Here is a 20549-nt window from a genome sequence, read left to right as displayed (position 1 = left end):
CCTCGGCCTCCCACGTTGTAGCTCTGGAGCAGGTCCGCATGCATTTCTAACTCAGGCCACCCTAGGAAGCAGGGAAACTCTTAGGAGTGTCCCACATTCTCAGGCTCCCTTTCCTCCCGAGGCCGTGACTCATCTCGGCTTCCCGGGGCCCACTCGGTGGATTCCTGGCCTGGGATTAGGCAGGGACAGGAGCAGCGGCAGGAAACAGCACCTCCCAGAATTTTCCGTGTCCTCAAAGCCCTGCCTAGGTGCCCTGGAGCAGGTTTTCCTGACTCAGGAGCAGGAAGCAGAAGAACTCTGGAAATCCCTTTCCCAACACGCACCCCAGGAGAAGGGCAGAGGGGAAAGAACGAGAATTAGGAACTGTGCACACGGTTGTACACACAGGGGCCTGGGGACAGCCGCAGCAGCTTTCATCCTCCTCATCCTCTCAGTCCTTGTCTGGTGACAGCCCAGTACGTGTCAGGGGCCCCAGGCACAAAGGTGATCGGCTAGATGGAGCCCTTTCCCTCCGGAGCGGACAGTGTAGCGGGAGATGGAGGAGTAGCGAGGGAGCAGGCAAGGGGTTGCAGTGAGCTTTGGTCAGGGCTGTGAGCACGGAAGCCAGAGCCATCATTAACGGGGTCTGTGCCAAGGAATCTCAGCCCTGGCCGCCCATCCATCACCTGGGAAGGGTTTACAAGATCAGAACAGCAGCTAAGCACGCATGTGCCCTGTGACCAGCTGCTCGTAGCTTTGGGGACATTCATTCATCATGTACAGGAATGTTCTAGCAGCGTTATTTGTAACAGCCCCTAACTAAAATCTGCCTCCACTCCGATGTCCTTATGACAGGAGAGTGGATGGACAGTTGGGGTCTGTCCGTGCAGAGGAACACTATGGAGCAGCAGGAATGGATGAAGTAGAACCACTAGCAAACTGAATAAATTTCACAAAGGCAAAACGAGACAAAAGAAGCCAGACCCAGAAGATACTTGCAGTGTGATTCTTTTTCCTGGAATTTCAAGAACAGGCGAAAGGACTAGGTAGTGGGGGCGGGGGGCAGAAGAACGCCCCCCCTTTGAGGCGGGGGTAGCTGAAAGGCATGAGAGCAGCCTCTGCGTTTCTCGAAATGTTCCCATCTTGATGTAGGTCAGTGGTTCTCAGCTGGGAGCTGTTTGGAGCCCCGCAAGTGTTAGGCACTGTCTGGAGTCACACGAGGAAAGTTCACGAAGCTGAACTTGATTGTCCCAGGTGTGCTAGAGCCCTGTTGCATTTGGAAGCACGTCCCTTCCCAACTCCATAGTCCGTGATGGCACCTTAATAGTTTGGTTTCAGTTGTGGCAGCCGTATTCTCACCAAGGACACTGGCAAATGCCGCAGCCGGGGCTCCCGTTTTTCTGGCAAGTTCTTGTTGTGTCAGCAAAACACTCCTTATATCTTAAAGGAAAAAAGGGGTGCCCAGGCCCCATCCACTGGAATTCTGATCTCATTGGGATGGCCCTGGCATTGTTTTTTGTTTTGTTTTGTTTTTTGCTGTTTTTTGTGTTTTTGTTTTGTTTTGTTTTGTTTTGTTTTTTAAACTTCCCAGGCAAGTCAACTGTGTGGCCAGAGTTGAGAACTTCTGCCTCTGGGGGAGGTGAGGAAGGGATCCTTCAGAGAGGTGATATTTAAGTTGAGAGCTTAAGTTGGCCCTCAGTAAGGCAAGAGGCAGAACAAGATAATCTAGGAAGCGAAAACAGCACGTGCAAAGGCCCAGAGGTGCAGATGGGGCTGGCGTTAGTCACCTTTTCCATATCTGGTCCTTAAACACCTGCTGCGGAATCCCCAGGCTGCTGCAGACTGCTGGACACAGCATTTCCTGGATGGGCCCAGGAATTCTCCTTCTCTGCAGAGTGCACAGGCGATCTGCTCCTCCACAGAGGCCACTGCAGGGAAGGAAGGGAGGGAAACAGTATGACCGAGAGAGCGGAGAGACCGATAGAGATGGAGTTGAGGAGGACAGCAGCCGTGCCAGGCCCTGGGGGGGACTCAAGCTTCTCTTGCTGAGCTGCTCCTGGGGATCGTGTTAAAATGCAGATTCTGATTCAGCAGGCCTGGGGTTTCTGGTCATGCTGGTGCCGCTGCTTGGGGACCACGCTGTGAGTGGCGCAGCTGGCCCTGAGCTCCAGCTGTGGAGCATTCATTCCAAGAGCACTGGGGTCACCGATAGGTTTAAGTGACTACGACAGGACTTGAAGAGCTGTCAGTTTCCTGATTTCCCCCTGGCTGCTGCTACTCGGAGGAGGGCCTGGAGGGGGCAAGCATGACCTTGGGTGATTGCAAGCAGGTGCCCAGGGTGGAGGCCTGGGAGGGCGAGAGCCACCCAGCCCCCTTGAGCCCAGAGTAGTTTCCTGTTAGTTCCTCCAGGAAGTCACCATAAGGGCTACACGCTGGGGGACCTTTGCGGGGCTCAAGTCCATCCCACCCCTGGTGGTCAGTCCCTGGAAGATAAACCCTGCGTCCTCCGGGACTGCCCACAGTGCTCTCGGTGAGTACATAATGTACTCGCAGAAGAGCAGACAACTTGACCCAGGTTAGCCTAGCTTGCTGGAAAATCACCCGATCAGAGCCAAACAGCCTTGAAGATGCACTTCTAAATCCCAGCGAAGGCAAACAAAGGGCAGTGGAGTGTTGAGTATTTGGGTAGCCACTTAGCTCTGAACCCGCGGATAGTTACACCGCCCCCTCTAGCCCCAGCCCAGACCACACACAGTTTCCATCAGCTGTTGCATTCTCGGACTTTAGTTGATGGGTTTCGTTCTACCCCAGCGAAGTCTGAAGTGTATTTGTTAAAAACATCTTTGGTGGGCTCGGCGGAGGCCTGGCTTGTGGCGTGTGCCGGAGAAATTCGGGCCCTCCAGGTGCTTTGTATCCAAGATCCGTGCTCTACCCGGTCCTTGTGCACAAGGAGTGTGTGCATCTCTTTGCAAGCACAGGGCACATGTGCGTGGCACATTGAGGGCGGGCCTGGACGAGCAGCTGTTTGTGATCATGCTGTCGTGCTCAGAGTCTCTTGGAACAGTGGACTCAACCTTGACTGCACACATAGGGAGCCTGGAGAGTTACTGGTATCTGGACCCCAACCCAGAGATTCTGATTGAATTGGGCTTCGGATACTGGTATCCAGCCGGGGTGGAAAGCTCTGATTTGGGGATAGAAGTGTGGAGGTGGCAAGTAGAAGAAATCAGGGAAGACTTCATGGAGGAGGAGGAGGACCTGCACAGGATTATATGGGATCTTGGAAGCCGCTGTGGTGGTGAGAAGTTAGGGCTTTGTAGTCAGAAACCTAGTTTCAAATCCCAGCCCCATCCGCTTACAAGCCATGTTTGACCTCTGAGAATGTCTTTGCTCACTGGTAACATGCAGATGGTAAAACCAGCCGTCCGGAGAGGTCTCAGTATCTGTGCAGTCTGTGATACCCCTTCGTGCTGTGCCACCCAGGAGCACCAGGGAAGGAAGCCCATTTCTGGGGTTGCCTTCACTCTAATGAGCCTCCCACTGAGTGAGGAGGTTCTTTAACCAGCCTCAAGGCCCTGACAAGTCCTGCTGTGGAGAGGCCTAATTTCATCGTTTGACCCGGCATTTCCCACACAGATGTGACCTCACTGATGCCGTACGTCCGTTCTCTCAGTGAACACCCGTTAACGAGTATCGTTCTTCCAGGTGGTTGAAAATGCTGTACCTGGGGGTTCAGCCAAGAGCAGGGGTGGACAGGAGGGAGCCGCAGACGGCAGGAGGCTAGAATTCTGGGGTCTGGGATCCCTGGTGGGGAGCGGATGCGGAGCTTTCTCACCTGGCCAGGGATGGGGCAACAGAGGTGAGGCCTGGGCCTGCCCAGGGGGAGAGAAGGGCAGCGAGACTCCAGATGCAGCTGGAAAGGCACTTAGTAGGTCTCACAGACGGCCAGGGGAGGCCCTGCACTGAAGGTGGCTGCCGAGGCTTCACGGGTAGCCCACGGCACCACCACTGGGTTCAGGGAGGCCCTCGGCACGGGGGAGCCCGCGCCCGTGTGATGGCTCGGGGCCGTGTGCGGGCAGCCGCGCTCACACCGCTCTCCCCTCTCCTGCCAGCCGCGACAACTCCCCCAGCCTGAAGGAGATCCGGAACGGCTGCCAGCAGCCCTGCGACCGCAAGCCCACCTTACCTCTGCGCCTTCTGCACCCCAGCCCGGACCTGGTGTCTCAGGAAGCCACGCTGTCCGAGGCGCGGCTCAAGTCGGTGGTCGTGGCCTCCAGCGAGATCCACGTGGAGGTGGAGCACACCAGCACTGCCAAGCCGGCGCTGACGGCCAGCGCGGGCAACGACAGCGAGCCCAACCTCATCGACTGCCTCATGGTCAGCCCCGCCTGCAGCACCATGAGCATCGAGCTGGGCCCCCAGGCCGACCGCACCCTCGGCTGCTACGTGGAAATCCTCAAGCTGCTGTGAGTGTCCCCTTGGCGGGCCCGTCCCCAGTCGGGCGGGAGAGTGGGGCTCGGCGGGGCAGCGTGGGCGAGCTAAGCACGTGTGCACACGTGTGCAAGTGTGCACATTTGAGGTATGCGTAAACGCGACGGGCGCCCAGGACGCAGATTCGGGACGTGAGGACACATGTTTGGGGTGTGTATGACTGTGGACATAAGCTTGGTGCGTGATTGTGCGTGTGTGCATGGGGATGTACAGAGGGCTGCGTGTGTTCATGTGTGTGCATAAGCATGACCTGGATAGGTGTGTCCCTGAGGTTGAGAAGGTGTAGGTGAGCATCTGCCTCCAGCCACCAGGATGGCCGTGAGCCCGTGGGCCCCCAGGTGTGTCTGTGAGTGTGTCAATGTCCTTACTTTCGGCAGAGGGGCTCACTCTGGGTTTGGGAGTGCATGTGTGTGTTCAAGGGCTTTGGCTGTGTGTGGGTGTGACAACACAGGTGTGGTTGCCCGAGTGTGTGTGTGTCTGCATGTCGGAGGCTGCATGGATGTGGCTGTATGTGGGCTTTTCTCTGTGGGTCCATGTGTGTGTCTGGAGTGCCGCTTGCGTGTGTGTGCACACCAGTGTGTGTGTGTCTGGTGCTTGTGCTGCTTCTGTGTTTGAGCAGCTGGGAGTGCTCCCTCGGGGTGAGCATTTGTGCACCAAGCTTGGAGCGTGTATGTGTGTCACTGAGTGTGCCCGTGCACATATGCTCGTGAGCCAGCACATGACTGTGTGTACTTGGACTTTTGCATCAAGTCCCAGTGCCCTCGCTCCCAGCCTTGCCCGGTGAGCAGGGACAGAGTGGAGCGTGCCGAAAAGCTCTGAGGAGACAAGGGACCCGGGTCGGCTGTGCTTGGTGCCGCCCTGCGCTTGGGGCTTCAGGCCCATGTGCCCACCACCCCCCGAGCCTCAGTCGTGTGCATCTTGAATGAAGGGATCTCACGATTTGGCTCTCGGGGGTCCTTCCAGTTGTACTACTCACACTTGAACCACTCGGACCCGTCTCAAACTCACATGTACCTGGTTCCTGGAGGCACCAACGAAGGGGCCCCCTTGGGCTGGAGTCCCCAGCAGGTGCCTCCCGTCCTCACTCCCACAAGTCCTGCTCTTCAGATGGAGCTCTGCGCTCCTTGGGACCGAGTCTGGAACCCAGCATTTCCCAGCGTGGTCAGCACTGGCTGCGGGCTCCTCAGAGGGGTTGTGGGCATGGCTGTGTGGTCCTCTCTGACCAGTGCGGAAAGATGCCTGTGTACTGACCGGGCACTGGGGCCCCTCGATCCGGGGGGCACCTGGCTCCTGGGACTGGTCAGTGTTGCTGGGCCATTGCCAAGTCCCGGTTGTTGCCCAGCTCTGCCTGTCGGCTCTGCCTCTGGTGAACGTCGAATTGTTGCCAAGCACACCCGGGGGCTGCAGGGTAGAGGCGCTGCACTCCTGGCAGCAGAGGCCAGGGGCACAGCCACATTGAGCCAGAGGACTTCCAAATTCTGCTCAGAGGGCGTTGCTGAGAACGCATGTCAGTTTCTTTAAAGCCGGGGGCAGCCCCCACTTTCTCCCGGAAGTGGTGATCAGCCCTCCTGGGGACAGGTCGGCCATCCCCCGCGTCTCACCTTGGCCCCCTTACTTCCTCCAGCCGTTCTCCACAAACACCTGGAACTCCCAGGGCTTCTGCTGGCTCGGGCCCGGACTCAGCTTTCTCATTAAGCACTAAGGATTTGTGTTTCATCATGCAGTTGACACACATTTTTTCCCCTTCTTCATAAACATGCTCACAGATGCGGATTCTCTTCTCCCCGTCTTCTTCCAGACCTCCTGCCTGCTGTTGGGGCATGGTGGGGGGTCAGGTGCCCAGTCCACGGATGGCCACGGAGAGCCAGGATGCATTCCTAGCTGCTTTCCAGAGGAGCACCTCACCCCTGCCTGGGGCTCTCCACAAAGCAGGTTTATATTTGTGGAAGCCTTTTTCACCTTGGGGTCAGGGGGAGGCTCGGCACAGTTCAGACCGGAGACATTTTTCCAGAGCCCAGCTGCCTGTTCGTGTCGATGGCTCACTTGAGGCCCTCAGACATAGTGGACCCACAAACCCTAGCAGCTCCAAGGGATGGTACTTTGGAAGAAGCAACAGATTCAGAGTCAGACTGCCAGGTCCTGGGCTATGGAGGCCAGGGCTGGCTTGTGGCCTTGAGTGAGTTCCTTGGTCCTCTCTGAGCCACGGCTGTCTCCAGGCACGAGCGTAAAATGGACATTTCCTGGGTACTCGGGCAGCGTAGATGCCTCGCAGGCACAGACACCAGGCAAGTGGGAGTTACTATACTTTCTGGTTACAACGGTGTTTCCTCTATTTTAAGATACCGTTGGGAGTGAGATGCCCCCTCGATTTAACAGCAGCACTTTGAGAGGAAAAAAGCCCCAATATGGCATTCCGTGCATGCGCAGATCACAAGAAGTATGTGTTGTCTGTGAATTGAGGTCGTGTGGCCACCTCCCTTAGCCTGCTGTATAACTGCGGGCAGTGTTCTTGGCTCCTGGGCCTCAGTTTTCTTCTCTGTACAGTGGGTGTCATGACATAGGGCCTTTCTCACCATAGGACGCTCTCACCAGCTAGAACACTTGCCAGTGAGTATTATGTGTAAAAAGGAGAGAACAGAGGATCTAATACAGGATGGGAGGGAGCTCTTAACAGAGCCTTGTGAGGGCCAAAGAAGCCCCACTTAGAGCAGGCACTGCTACTCCCCGAGAGTGTGGACAGCCCAGCCCATAGCGCCCAGTTAGTTGCCTTCCCACAGGAAGGCCTGTGCATCACTGGAATCTGACGCCCTTGAAAAGTAACATAAGCCCCAGGAAGTTGCCCAGAGACCCTTAAAAAGGAAAACTCTTCCCAGCGCAGGCCAGCATCACTCTGTGAGGTCCAGGCTGGGCGGTGCGAGGGAAAGAGTGGACTCGGACGCAAGACCGAGTGAGCTCTGTGGGGTTTGGGAGTCTACCTCTTAACCTGCGAGGAAGTGTGCCGCTCGCACCTGTCTTCTCCTTTACCAAACGCTTGCCGCACGCAGACACCATGCCTGTTCTTGTGCCCAGTGAGGGGGCCCGACCACTCTCTCGCTCTCAGTCCCGCTGCATCTGAGCAGCGCCAGCTAGGAAAACCGGAGGCATTGCCCGCTTGGTGGGATGGAAGAAGGGAGGCCGCCGGCCCCTGGAGGCCACCAGCAAGGGGATGGGCTTCTGTCCAGAAAGAGAAAAGAGCAGCCATCATGAGCGAGCAGTGGTCACATCCCATCTTCTGACCAGCTCAAATCCGGCGACTTGATCTTTTTGAAAGAGGTCTTGTTGGGCTGGAGGCGAGTTAGAAGACACCTCATCCCTCAGGGGCCCTCAGGGAAGATGCAGACAAGACTTGGGGTCGTCCTAAAGACTGGGCAGTGTAAGTAGAACGTAGGAGGCGAGTGTCTGCGTCACCCAGGACAGCACTGCTCAATCAGGAACTGTTCCGGCCGGATGCCGCGCCGGTGAACACGGAGGCTTGGTGCTGGGAGCTGCGGGGATTGTTCAGGGGCTTGGAAACGCTGTCCCACTAGGAACGGCTGAAACAGCTTTCAAGGGCTGAGAGTTGGAGAGGGAGGGTGGCTGGGCTGGAGGGACAGGACAAGTCCCAGCACATTGCTGGAGTCTGATACCTCCCATCCCAGGGGTGACCGCTTTGTACCCTCTGGCTGGTGGCCTGAGAGGCCTGGGGTTCGGGTTGGGTGCTGGTATGGGAGAGCTGTCAGGGCCCGGCCTGCCCGACCCAGGCCAGTGTGCTGGGGACTTGTGGCTTCTCAAGGCTCGCACGGCGCCCCTGCCCTCTGCCCGGGGCGTCAGCTGCCGTTCTGTGGGTAGGATGGGCTTTCCCACCGCCCCGGCACCATGCAGAAGTGCTGGAAGTCAGGAGGAAACCAGGTGCTGGGAGAAAGCAACTTGTCCCCAGGACGGCTTAGAACCCTGGTTCAGGCAGCAGCTGTCAAGTTGGCTCACGGTTCCGCCGGGCGTACGTTGTGTGTCTGCCGTGCCAAAGCAGCGGCTAGCTGCCCCAGGCCCTGGGAACCACCCTGTCCCCATTTCCTGTGTCCACCCCCTCACCTGCCCAGGTTGTCTCCGGTGTTACCCACGCCCACCACAGCAGCAGAAAGGCAGTTCTCAGCCGTCTGGCTTCTGAACCCCCCGTGAAGTGTGTGTGAGGTTGAAGACCTGGGCCTCATGCTCACCAAAACCAGCTTGCCCTCGATTAGCTCTGTGACCTTGGGCAGCTCCCCTGACCTCACTGGGCAGTCGAGGGAGTTCTAGAGCCAGCTAGCCCCATTCATGGGAGGACTGCATGTCAGGTGGCAGATGCCTGCAGCTCATCAGAGGCCTTTGGGATACTCAGGGGACCTTAGCTCCCTTTCCTTCATGAGCACAGGGAAGGCCTGGCCCCCTCCTGCCCTGGAGCTGAGCGGGCAGGCCTCCCCCCCCCCCCCATCACCATCCCCCTTCCGTCCCAGGCCAGCCTAGCCCAGCAGCCCTGCGGCTGGCACCGCTCCCCACATGCTTGTGGCGGGTGCTCTGCTGGCCACTGGCATCCCACACCCCGTCCCTTGGGTTGGCTAGCCCCTGGGCACCCACTCTCTGCCCAGCATACCTGTGCACCCCAGACCGGTCAGCCCGGGCACTGGGAGCAGGACCAGGAGCTGACTGCCGACTTGAAACTGGGCCCGGCTGAGGCAGGAAAGGAGGTCCACTGTCCTCTTCCACTTCGTGCCTGTGTCCCCCATTCGCAGTCCTGTGTGAGCTGCCAAGAAGGAGGAGGCCGAGCTCGAGGCCGGGGAGCCTGAGCTTAGTACCCGGGGATGCAGGTGACCCGCGCTCTTCTACACACTGGGCTCGTCAGTGTCCCCTTCTGCGCAGGAGTGAACTCAGGCCAGGCCGTGCCGCGGTCCTGAAGGCCAGCATGTGCCTGTCACGGCTCCAGCTCCGTGCCTTCTGACAGCCACTGATGAGCGCTTTAAAGTCCCCTCAGAGTTTCCTGTACTTAATGGCATTTCTACACGGAATGTGTTTTGTTCTTTTAAAGCCAAGAGAAACTAGTAAGTGCCTTTTTCAACAGAGGGAGGTGGCCTCCTGTGCAGGCGGGAGCAGGAAACGTGACGTCATGCTGTTGAGTGAATAGGACCGAAGACGTGGGTTCCTGGGTTCCCGCCCCAGCTCCTCCTGGCTGTGTGACCCTGGGCCAGCACTCACCCTGAGAGTTTTCCCATCTGTAGAATGGGGATGGCCAGCGCATCCAGCTCAGCAGGTTTCTCGGAGGGTCCCGGGGCGGATCCCTGTGTGTGTTTGGAATAGCCCCTGCTCATAACGAGCTCTGTCTATCGAGTTCGCTCCTGTTACTTCTAGATTTGCAGGAAACCATTTGCTGGAAAATTTTAGATTTGCTGGAGTCGGACAGGTGAGGGCTGTTGTGGGGCGGGGTTTGGAGGGAAGACAAGCTTGCCACAAAAATCAGTGACTTCCGCCCCCCAAAAAGCAGCCCACAGGTATGGGGTCACAAGGGGTCTTCGTATCCTGATGCACAGCAGACGGGCCTGTGGGCTCGCTGGGCCCGGCCACCTGGCACGCGGCTTCGGATCCTGGCTCCCCGCTTCCCAGATGTCTGAACACAGGTGGGGCCTCAGTGTCCCCTGTGAGGCCGGTGTGATGCCCTTGAGTGCCAGTCCTGAGGCGTCCGCGAGCAAGTTTGTGCCTAGTGCGCAGCCTCACGAGTGCTTAGCTGACCTGCACAGCCGACACCGTTAGGACCACGGTCAGGCCCCCAGACACCTCTGGGAATTCTTTTCCGCAGCGGGAGCTGGGTTCTGAAGGCTGCCACTTTCTCACTGGTGTGTCTGCAGGAAGGTGGGGCAGGAAAGGGCTGTCACCAGAGGGCTGTGTAAACGGGACCTTGTCGGCGGGGGCGCCTGCTGGTTCCTGGGGATCAGAAGGTCTCGACTGTCTTTTGGTATAGAGACATGTGGCCTGTAAACTGATACACAGCATATTGGGAGGACCATGAGGGACACACGTTGAGAAAGCTCCTCAGGCCGGGGGGGCAGAGGAGCCCCCGCAGATGGTGGTTAGAAGCTTGAGAAACGCCAGATCCTAAGTGGAAAAGAGCCCCAGTGCCACAGGCCCCTAATTCGGGTTTGGAACCTTTCCCTGCCCTGGCCAGTCCAGGCCCATCAGGCCCCTCCTGTGGGCAACACCAGGTATCAGTAGAGGTCCGACTGTAGCCCCCCTCCCCCCAAACAGAGACCCTTGGAATGAAGGGTTCAGATACCTGCTTCTGCCAGAACCCAGCCTCTGCCCAAACCAAGACAGGATCCAGGTCAGACGGCACGCTCGAGTGCGCAGCTGAGGACACACGCTCTACCACTTGTCAACATCCCCTTCCACTTGGGAGTGAGCGCCAGGCCCTGGCTGCGTCTCTCTGACATGTGCTGGGGCCGCAGCTCAACAGGCCTCTTCCGGGAGCCAGCCTGGCCCGGTGCCCAGCCCAACAGGTGCAGAGATAAGGTGCGGCGCCTCCCGGGGCTGCTGTGGGCAGGGTGTGTACACACCTGGGCACCCGGAAGACTTCAGCGTAGGAAGGGCCACTCTGGTGGCCTCCCTGCTGGGTGGGATTAAAGCACTGGGACCGCAGAGGTACCTGGCTGGCATCGGGCAGTCAGTGAGAACTGGCTACCTCTGGGTTCGCTTTCCAACACAATCCCCCAAACCAGAGACATCGGGGAACCCAGATCTGGGGCCGTACCCGGTATAGGCACTGGGCGGGGCAAGAAGAGGTCACGGCCCCAGAAGCCCCCGAGGTCAAATTCAGAGGACTAGCTGGGGATTTGTACAAATATGAAACGCTGGTGGGCCTTGTTTTCCTCCTGCAGAATGGGTTGTCAGAATTCGGGGCCTCGTGGGGCATCTGGGGGTTTTAACAGGGGCACGTGTGAGTGTTCTAGTGCCTGGTCAAGGCCCGTCTGTCCGCAGGCTGAGGCGCTGCCGTGCCCCACGTGTTCCTGCCCTTGCTCCTCCTGGCTCCTCCTTGGGGGCAGTTGGCAGCAGCTGTTCTGGGGGGCAGGATGGGGGCCCTGCCGATTGCACAGCAGCCCCTGGGAGCTGTCACTTCCCTTCCTGGGACCTCTTTCTGTGGCACAGCCCTGCAGTCACCTGGCCTGTAACAGACTCGAGGTGGTCAGTCCACTCCGGTGGTCTCAGCGGCCCGGCACGCAGGGGGCTCAGCACGGTGCAGCTCTCGTAGCCATTCATGCCAGTGTCCCTGTTCTCAAACGGTCTGTCCCAGGCCAGGGTGGGGGCAGGACCCTCTAGTCCCACCGGAGGCCTCCACGGCCGTCCGTCAGAGCCAGTGAGAGTCAAGCCTGGATTGGATTCGTCTCCCGCCACGGCTGTGGTAGCTTGCTCAGTTGACTTCTCTGTGCCTCGGTTTCCCTATCTGTTGAGTGAAGCCGATCTTAGTTACTTCAGTGTGAAGAGTTAGCGAACAGAGCCAAAGCCCGGGCATTGCGCAGCTCTGTCCCAGCTACTAGGTTTTGTTCCATTAGGATTATTCTCCCCATGGCTATTATTGTCATTTGCAGGGACTGTTTGGTTAAAACGCTGTTATCTGGACATAGGAGAAGCATCTCATAAATAGGGCGGGTTGACCCAGACTGCAAATAAGTAGCATGTACTTTTATTTTTTATGAATCCATCTATACATCTCCCCCTCTGTTCTGGTCGAAGATGAGAATGCCTTTGCATCCCCAGCAGAAGCCGCCTCTGCTAGGCAACTCAGGTGGCCGCAGCAAAATTATACAGACCGGGTGGCTTTGGCAACAGAAATTTATTTGCTGGCAGTTCTGGAAGCTGGGAGTGTGAAATCCCGGTGTGGGCGGGGTCGGTTTTCTCTGGGGTGTCTCTCCTGGGCCTGCGGCGAGCTGCCTTCTTCCCCGGTCCTCACAGGGTCCTCTTCCTCTGTTAGTGTGTGTCCTGGTCTCCTCGCCGCATTGGGACGGAATCACACTGGGTTAGGACCCCCGCACCCCGTAGCCTATTTACCTCCATGGCATCTGCGTCTCACAGACACAGTCTAAGGTTCTGGGGGTAGGATTTCAACCCGCTGATTCAAAAGTCAGAAGGAGCAACGACCTGGTGACCTGGGTGCAGACGTGGGGTGGGATCAAACCCCAGGGAACTGGAGGGTGGGCCCCTTCGGTCGCCGTGAGGAAGCCTTGAGACAGGGTCTGCCCATCAGGCCTGGAGACACCGGCTGCTTGTCTCCCCAGCTCCCTGGAAGTAGGTGGCGGCTGCAGCAGAGTTAGTACCGTGGGCTTCTCTGCCAGACCCCGGCCCCGTTGGGGGCCCTCCATGACAGCACAGTAAACCTCTCCTTCTCCAGTCCAAACCTGACTGTCGCCCCCCTCTTTCTAGGTCCGACTATGATGACTGGAGACCGTCCCTGGCCAGCTTGCTTCAACCCATTCCATTCCCCAAAGAGTAAGTCCCACCCCGGTTTCTGACCTCAGTCGTCCACGGGTCACCCCGGGAATACCATGGACAGCGGTGGGAGAGGGAGAGGTTGGTCTTCCGCTGTGGGACCCCCAGGGAGGCACCACCACCCCTGACTCCGAAAACTGGGGAGATGACCTCACCGCAGCATTACAAGGATTCAGTGAGCTAGGAAGGCCGGCAAAGCCCTCCCCACTGTGCGCCTTCCTGCAGAGAAGTGAGCGATTTTGATCAAGCCTCTCGTGGGACAGGACTGCCTGCCTGCGCTCTCTGCCACAGCCACAGTGAAGTCAGAGGCTGATGCCCACAGAACGACCGTCTGTGCCATCCCGCGATGCCCTGAACGCACTCTCGCTGCGCCCGTTACCGTTATGCGCTCGTGTTCCCCGGCAGGCTGGGCCAGGCATGGGCCCTCTGTCTCTCTCTTGCCGGCCCTTACCTCAATACTGAATTTACCTGAGGAAAATAGAGAGAAAACTGTGTGGCCGATAATGGCCTGAGGAGAAGCCTTTGTCTGAGGAACCAGGCCCTAAAATGCCTCCAGGCCTCTGTTTTGACAGATGTGGAGAAACCAGGCCTGGGGAGGCAGCTCGGGGCTCCCTCAGGAGCCGATTATCGAGCCGGTGTTTATGAAATGCAGCTCTCCAAGGGGGACATTACACCCGGTAATTGCCCCATTTGCTGGCCTGGCCTCCCCCTGGGGCCCCCAGGACTCAAGACCCGAGAAATCTGACTCCTGAGAGCCACGGCTGTCTCCAAAGAGCAGTGGCGTCATTGGCTGCATTTGCTGTCCCCATGGTCCCGGGGACACACGTGACAGCGGGCCCATGATGCAATTCACTTGGAGAATGGTCCCCGAACGCCCCCCGATGTACAGCAGTAATTAGCGCGGCCGTGCCTTCGCGGAGGAACAATTACCAGGCACACCTGGGTCACGGCCGATCCGCTCCGTGCCGCTGCCGGCCGCAGGCGCGGGCCCCGGTACCCGGGGGCTCTGTCTCGTCCCCTCCCTACCATCTTTGCCTCATCAGAGGCCTTTGTTGTGTGGTTTCAAGGAGGGACAAAATGTCCATGTTTCATTGTCAGCCTCCTCCGCATTCTTCGGATCAGACAGAGCCTCACCGTCCCTAGAGGATGATCTTGGGATCGTGGTGGGTTTCAAACCTCCCCCCCCACACTAACGGCACTTTTCCCGCTCTTTCCGTTGCAGGGCTCTCGCACATGAGAAGTTCACCAAGTGAGTATTGGGGCAACACCCTGGTTCCCTCCTTCCGGTGCGAGCGCCCTGTCTCCCGAGGCCGTCCCCCGCGGCCAGCCCTCCTCCTGGCCCGTTCTCGGTCACGGGCATTCTGGAAAGCAGCTGTGGCTCCTCTTGGAAGCCCTGCACCACCTGTCCAGGCGCGTCCGGGCATTTCCTGACCCCGACCAGCTCTGCTAGGTTCCCCGGCCCAGCCCTCTCCTCAGCCCCGACCGTGGTCCACGCAAGCCTGGACCCTCGGAATGACTCTGCTGCTGCCCCGTCTCTTTCAGGGAACTCAAGTACGTGATCCAGAGGTTTGCAGAAGACCCACGACAAGAGGTGAGGCCTCCCTCACGCCCTCAAAGGCACCCTGTGAGCCTCTCCAAGCCTTCTGTAGCCTTCTGTCAGGGCCTCCTTGTCTCCCACGGGCATTCAGAACAGTTAACAAAGGCTCCTTGCCTTGTGCGTGAACACAGCCACCCCCTTGTGATGGGGGTGCCCGGCCCGTGATGTCAGTCCTTCCCGAGAAACTCAGGCTAGCCAGAGGTGGTTGCCCACCGACGGGCTGTTTCTTCTGGGGGCACAGTCCTTGTCTTAGGGCCAGGCTGGCCAGGGGTTCCCAGCCTACTCCGGGATAGCGGCGGATCCTCTAGGCCACCGTTCTGAGAGTCAGCAAGCTGGGAAAGGCATCGGAGCAGGGATCTGAGCTGGCTTTCCTTTCCCAAGCATGGTGGAGGCCTCCCTGAGGGGGCACTGTGTCCCTCCAGTATCTGGGCTTCAGGGAGAGCTCAGCTCCCCCTCCCCCCCACCCCAGAGGCTGTGTGAGCAGGGACTCAGGTGGCCCGGCGTCCTCCGTCCGCTTTATCCGCAGATGACAGCTGGTCTCGCTTTGGTGCTCACCGTGTGTTAGACACGCGCGTTTTCTCCTTGAATCCCCCCGACAAGCACGAGTAGGTCCTGTCATCACATCACCCCCGTTTACGTCGGAAGTACCCTCCTCTTAGAGTGGAGAAACCTGAAATTGAGGGACCTCCCCATGTCACACAGCTAGTACCTGGCCCAGGCCGGATCCAAACCCAGGGAGTGAGGCTCTGGAGCCAGTTGAGTGCCCAGCTCTGCGGCGGACACACGGGGCCAGACGGGGCTGCGGGAATGAGCTGGTTGCTGGCCTTGCCCCGTGGAGCTCGCAGCCCCCTTCTCCGCAGGCACGGGCCCTGGGATGTGAGGGGATCTGGCCTCCAGATGGGGACAGACCGGGACACATGTGCCCCCAGCAAAGCGGGAGGTTGAGGATGAGCAGAGGAGGGAATGATTTCTTCTCCTTGGTGGAGCCAGAGTATCCTGTCCTCAGGCCCCACGGTAAACCCGTTCTAGAAGGATCAGGTTCTAAAACACCTTGATTCTAAACCCTGATTTCCAAGGTGGTCTTCAGGTGCGGTGGGAAAAAGCAAAAATGGCCGATAGGGAGTTCCTAAGTGGCCGGAAACAGTGCTGGTCTAAGCTGTCCTTCCTTCACTGTGTGTGAAGACGGATTCTCCGAATTCCCTTGGAAATTGAGCCTCTAGTTCAAACAGACTTGGAAGCTGAAGAATAAAAGTGGTCCCAGCTGCTTCCCAGAGCGGAGAGGCAGAGCCAGGTGCTGCAGGGAGCGTTCCAAGAGCTCGGTACCATCCGCAAGACCCCGGGGAACTGGTGAGCAAAGGGCCAGGTTTGCGGGGGATGCCCTGTCCCCAGCGCGCCCCTCGCCAGGCCTTGCTCCAGGCTCCCCCGTGCCTCTCCCTTTGCTTCTGTTTCTCCGTCTCGAGTCCGCTCCCACCGTCTCCCTCTGGAAGAAGCCACAGCTACGAATCGTTTGTATTTGCTAAATAGCGTTCCGTATTCTTGATTCCTTATTTCTTTGAAGCAGACGAATTACCATTTGGTATTCTTCCAACTCTAAGGGAAAAAGCAAAGCCCCACCGCCTCCTTCTCTGTTTACTTGTGTGTGGGTTGGGATCAGCTACAACCTGCGAGTGAGTGACTTTCGGCAGCGAACTGTCCTTCAGTCCTGAAGGAAATGATCGGACACATCTCTCAGCTCCCTTCTGAGGACAGGGAGGAGGGGAAGAAACAAAGGCCTTTGTCTCTCTCTCTCTCTCCCTGCAGTGATAGGAGGGGCTGGGGTGGATGTGGAATTTCTTCCAGACACATGCACGCACATGTGTTTGCACACTCGCGCACACGTGCCCGCCCACACACTGACACACGGAACTCTGGGAAGGCGGTTGAGACCCACAGAGAGAGCCGTGCTTGTGCATGAAACTGTCCCGCCCGGGTCCGAGAGCCTTCCAGGGAGAGGCCCAGACTCCGAAGGAGGTGCAGAGCTCCAGCCGAGGAGCGGCGAGCAGGACAGAGGATGGGAGGGAGCTGAGGGCAGAACGCCAGAGAGAGGACTTCAGGTGCAGAAGGAGAAGGGAGAAAAAAGCGCTCCCCCGGCCCCCCAAGAAGGGCAGAGGAGGAGAGGGGATGAGTCTGAGCTGTTGCTTAGAGCTGCTCTCCCCCCTTATTTGGCCTCAGACTTGCTTTTGTTCAGCGCGACTAACCAAGCCAGGCCTGGCCCTTCCTACGTCGGAGCTGAAGGTGTATTTCTGGAGTTCCCCAGTGTGTGGATACCACACTTTTCCCCCCAAAACCTTCCATGGTATTTAGGTGGGAGTCGCTGGGCTTGAAGTGAAACAGGTTTCTTTACTGCGGGACTTGTCCGAGCCTTTACCGTTGACCTGTCTCCTTTGGGCCCTCGGGGGCTAACCGCTGTGCCCCTCGTCTGCCACAGGTGCACTCGTGCCTGCTGAGCGTGCGGGCCGGCAAAGACGGCTGGTTCCAGCTCTACAGCCCCGGAGGGGTGGCCTGTGACGATGACGGGGAGCTCTTCGCCAGCATGGTATGTGGGGCGGGACCCCTCCCTGGGCGCGGGGGCAGGCCCTGGGTTTGCCTCTGCTGGCGAGGCCAGAGCTGCCCCAATCCGGCGATGGTGGCCAGCCTGGGAATTTCCAGGCTGCGTCGAAGCTGAAGATGTAGTAAGGTGACGGCCACAGGTGTCCCATGCGGGCTCTCACCTGAGCGGGCGCCCAGCCAAGGGCTAGAAACTCCTGCTCTCACACAGTCCCGCTCAGCTCCGTGAGGAGGTGACACTCACTGTCACTGCACCTTGCAGACAAGGTGCTGAAGCCCGAGGCGCTCCCCGCCCAAGCGCCCAGCATCCTCGGGCCAGCTTGGTGTGCACCAGGGTTCCAGGAGGTACTGTAGCCGCACAGGCTCTGCCGACAGAGGCCAAGGTCAGGATGGTCGTCTCACCTTGGAGAGGAGTGACCTGGGGTCACCAAACCAGTAACTGCACCCCTGGCAACTTCCAGTACTTTCCTTGGGCCGGACAGCTCATGTGCACTGTTTCTTCATCGTCAGCCTTTCCTCCGAAGCACATCTGTGCTGAAGCAGACCGGGGAGTGCGGTGGCCTGCCCGAGGTCACACAGGCCTCCGGCCTCCACGTTCCTCCTTGACCTAAGCCCACACTGTCCAGAGCCTTGTTGCGGACGCGGGCGCCGGGCCAGGGCCTAGCACTCGAGTGGCTGTGGTTGGTCTTGTCTCTCTGCCGGGCCACCTGTCCGGCGGGGCAGCCGCTCACGGAGCTCTCTGCAGTGACAGCAGACCCCCGCTGCCTCTGGAGCCTTTCCTGAAAGGGACTTAATTTTTAGATCCCCTTCCTTACGCACAGGCCCTCCACTCCTCACCTGTGGCCCGACAGGCCCCTCTTTTTTTTTTTTTTTTTTTTAAAGATTTTATTTATTTATTTGACAGAGAGAGATCACAAGTAGATGGAGAGGCAGGCAGAGAGAGAGAGAGAGAAGCAGGCTCCCTGCTGAGCAGAGAGCCCAATGCGGGACTCGATCCCAGGACCCTGAGATCATGACCTGAGCCGAAGGCAGCGGCTTAACCCACTGAGCCACCCAGGCGCCCCCGGACAGGCCCCTCTTGAGTGCCCTGTGCATCCCTGCCCTCTGCCTGCCTGCACCCCCCACCTCTCTCAACGGCTCCCTGATGTCACAGCATCACCGTGGCAACAGCCAGCGGTCCCCCACCCCTCGATGCGGGGACTCAGTGTGCAAGAAAAGTCGGGGAGCTGGCAGCTTCCCTGCCCGAGAGATTGCGTCTGTGTGCCAGAGTTGTTAACGACGGAGCGGAAAAAATATACATGGAAAGGGAAGCAGACAGCCCCTGGGATGGCAGCGCCTCGTTTCCATGGTGACGCAGGGCGCGGGAGAGGTCCCCTTGATTAGGCTGCTGTTTCTAACCAGGGAAGGGCATTTGCTGTCGCACGAAGTCTGGGGAGAGAGCACACGAAGTGTTTGGGCCCCGGCCCTGTTGTTTGGGGTCCCCTGCCCTCGGGCGGTCATTCAGCAGCCCTTGGAGCTCCCAGAGGGTTTGGGAAGGGGGAGGCGGAGCTCCTGCCTTTCTCTGTCCTGCGTGTGGTGGCCGTGTACCCCCAAATGCTAACCTCCGTCCCCCGCCCTGGCAACCCCCAGCCTACTTCCTGCCCCCAAGGCTGACGCTCCAGGTGCCTCACGTGCGTGGAATCCTACCAGACTTGTCCTTTATGATCGACTTACTCAGCCCCAGGTTGTTGGGGTTCATCCGTGTTGGAGCATGTGTTTGGGGGGGTCTTCTGAATCCCCCTGCAGGGAGGGGTCCCATGATCATTTCAGATCTAGTGCCCGCGCAGGAAGTGGGCGGGCCTTCTGGTTTGGGAACCCTCCTGGCACCCCGGAAGCAGGCATCTCGGGCCACAGCGCCTTGGTGGCCCCTCCTCGTCACACAGGCCGTCTCTCCTCACAGGTGCACATCCTCATGGGCTCCTGTTACAAGACCAAAAAATTCCTGCTCTCCCTGGCGGAAAACAAGCTGGGCCCCTGCATGCTCCTGGCGCTGAGGGGGAACCAGACCATGGTGGAGGTAAGCAGCCGGCCTGCGCCCCCGGCACGGTGCCGTCCCGTCTGGGCCTTGGTCCTTGTGGACCGAGTGCCTGGCGGGGGCCCGGAGCTTAGGGCAGCTGGGAGCACAGCGGCCGACGAGGCAGGGGCAGCCGTGGCCCGTGCTGAGCCTCGCGGGAGCGTGCGGCCTCCCTCACACGACTTACCCTCTCGCTTGCTCTCCTTATGACCCTGTTGACCTCACGGGCCGGAGGGGTCAGCGGAGGTTTCTGTTCCGTTTTTCTGTTTCTGTAACAGACCAGCCCAGTCGGGCTTCAAACGATGATGCTCGTGTGTTTGGCTCACGGGTCTCGGGGTTACCGGGCTCGGCGGCCAGGCTCCTGCTCTGGTCTCTGGTGAGCAGGCCGGAGCACCTGGGACCCCAGGCCTCTCCCCACACCACAGCCTTCCCACTCACCAGGGAGCACGTCCCTGGCCCAGTCCCTCTCTGTCTCCTCCCAAAGTCCCCAGGAGCCCGAGGCCCCCAGAGCCGCTGTCCCAGGGCAGACAGGCAGACGCCGCATTGTCTTCCTCACGCACCTCCCGCGTCAGCTGGTGTCACTGGGCCACGTTCTGCCCGGGGCAAGCGCCAGCCCATAGTCAAGGGCTGGGGCTGAGAACACCGCTTAGCGGGAAGAACATCCCAAGGATTTGACCCCAGAGCTGCTTCCCTGCCAGTGAGCCTTGTGGTGAGATGTGGGGGCAAGGAGTTCCCCAGAAGGCATGAGCAGAGTGTCCAGGCCAGGCCAGGGAGGAGGCCAGCATGGCTGAGTCGAGGGCAGAAGGTCAGGGATTCGGGTGGATGCACCCGGAGAGCCCATGAGGCACTTAGAGGTCCTGGTAAGGATCTGGGAGGTTCGTCCCCGTGCTTGTGCCGGAGGCCTGCAGGGACGGGGGGAGCCAGGAGGCAGGTGAGCCGTGCTGTGAAGACCTGGGCCAGGCAGGCTCTCCTTGGAAGGGGTGGAGTCACGGGAAAGGGAATCTGGAAGCAGGGCTGCTTGCGTGTGAGGCCCAGGCCCCTGGGAAGGAGCGCTGGCAGCAGAGTGACCTGTGCAGTCGCCCGAAGCTCCAGGAGGCAGGATGTGCCCAGTGTCTCCCCCCAACAACTCAGTGATCATGTCTTGAGCACCAGCCGTGGGGTAGGCAAACGGGGCGGGGGACTAGGGATGGAAAGAGGTGTCCTGTCTTACGGGCTCTCTACCAACCCTTCAGGGCCTAGCGTGCATCCTTTGTGCGTTTGCCGAGGGCCTGCTCTCTGCTCAGCTGGGTGTGTGCGAATGTCTCCATTGTATGGATGGGA

The 20549-nt window shown here is 59.1% G+C and overlaps 1 protein-coding gene and 1 long non-coding RNA gene across 2 annotated transcripts in view; one reads left to right on the top strand and one right to left on the bottom strand.

Annotated features, from left to right (window-relative positions):
- Window positions 1-20549, top strand: part of CMIP (c-Maf inducing protein) — a 224224-nt gene that overhangs the window by 194336 nt on the left and 9339 nt on the right. The window contains exons 10-15 of the mRNA XM_082712026.1: window positions 4092-4445; window positions 12928-12993; window positions 14216-14242; window positions 14536-14584; window positions 17058-17165; window positions 19116-19232. Of these exons, the coding sequence (XP_082568152.1) occupies window positions 4092-4445; window positions 12928-12993; window positions 14216-14242; window positions 14536-14584; window positions 17058-17165; window positions 19116-19232 (721 nt within the window). The remainder of the gene's footprint in view (window positions 1-4091; window positions 4446-12927; window positions 12994-14215; window positions 14243-14535; window positions 14585-17057; window positions 17166-19115; window positions 19233-20549) is intronic.
- LOC309853673 lies at window positions 986-11078 on the bottom strand. Its single transcript, XR_014305871.1, has 3 exons — window positions 10787-11078; window positions 9116-10485; window positions 986-1907 (listed from the first exon to the last, which is right to left on the bottom strand). It is a non-coding gene; the product is annotated as an uncharacterized lncRNA (long non-coding RNA).

This window comes from Mustela nivalis (assembly GCF_964662115.1).
Source record: "Mustela nivalis genome assembly, chromosome: 18".
Lineage (NCBI taxonomy): Eukaryota > Metazoa > Chordata > Mammalia > Carnivora > Mustelidae > Mustela > Mustela nivalis.
Note: the sequence above shows the minus strand (reverse complement) of the source record. Positions and strands in the feature narration are given on the sequence as shown.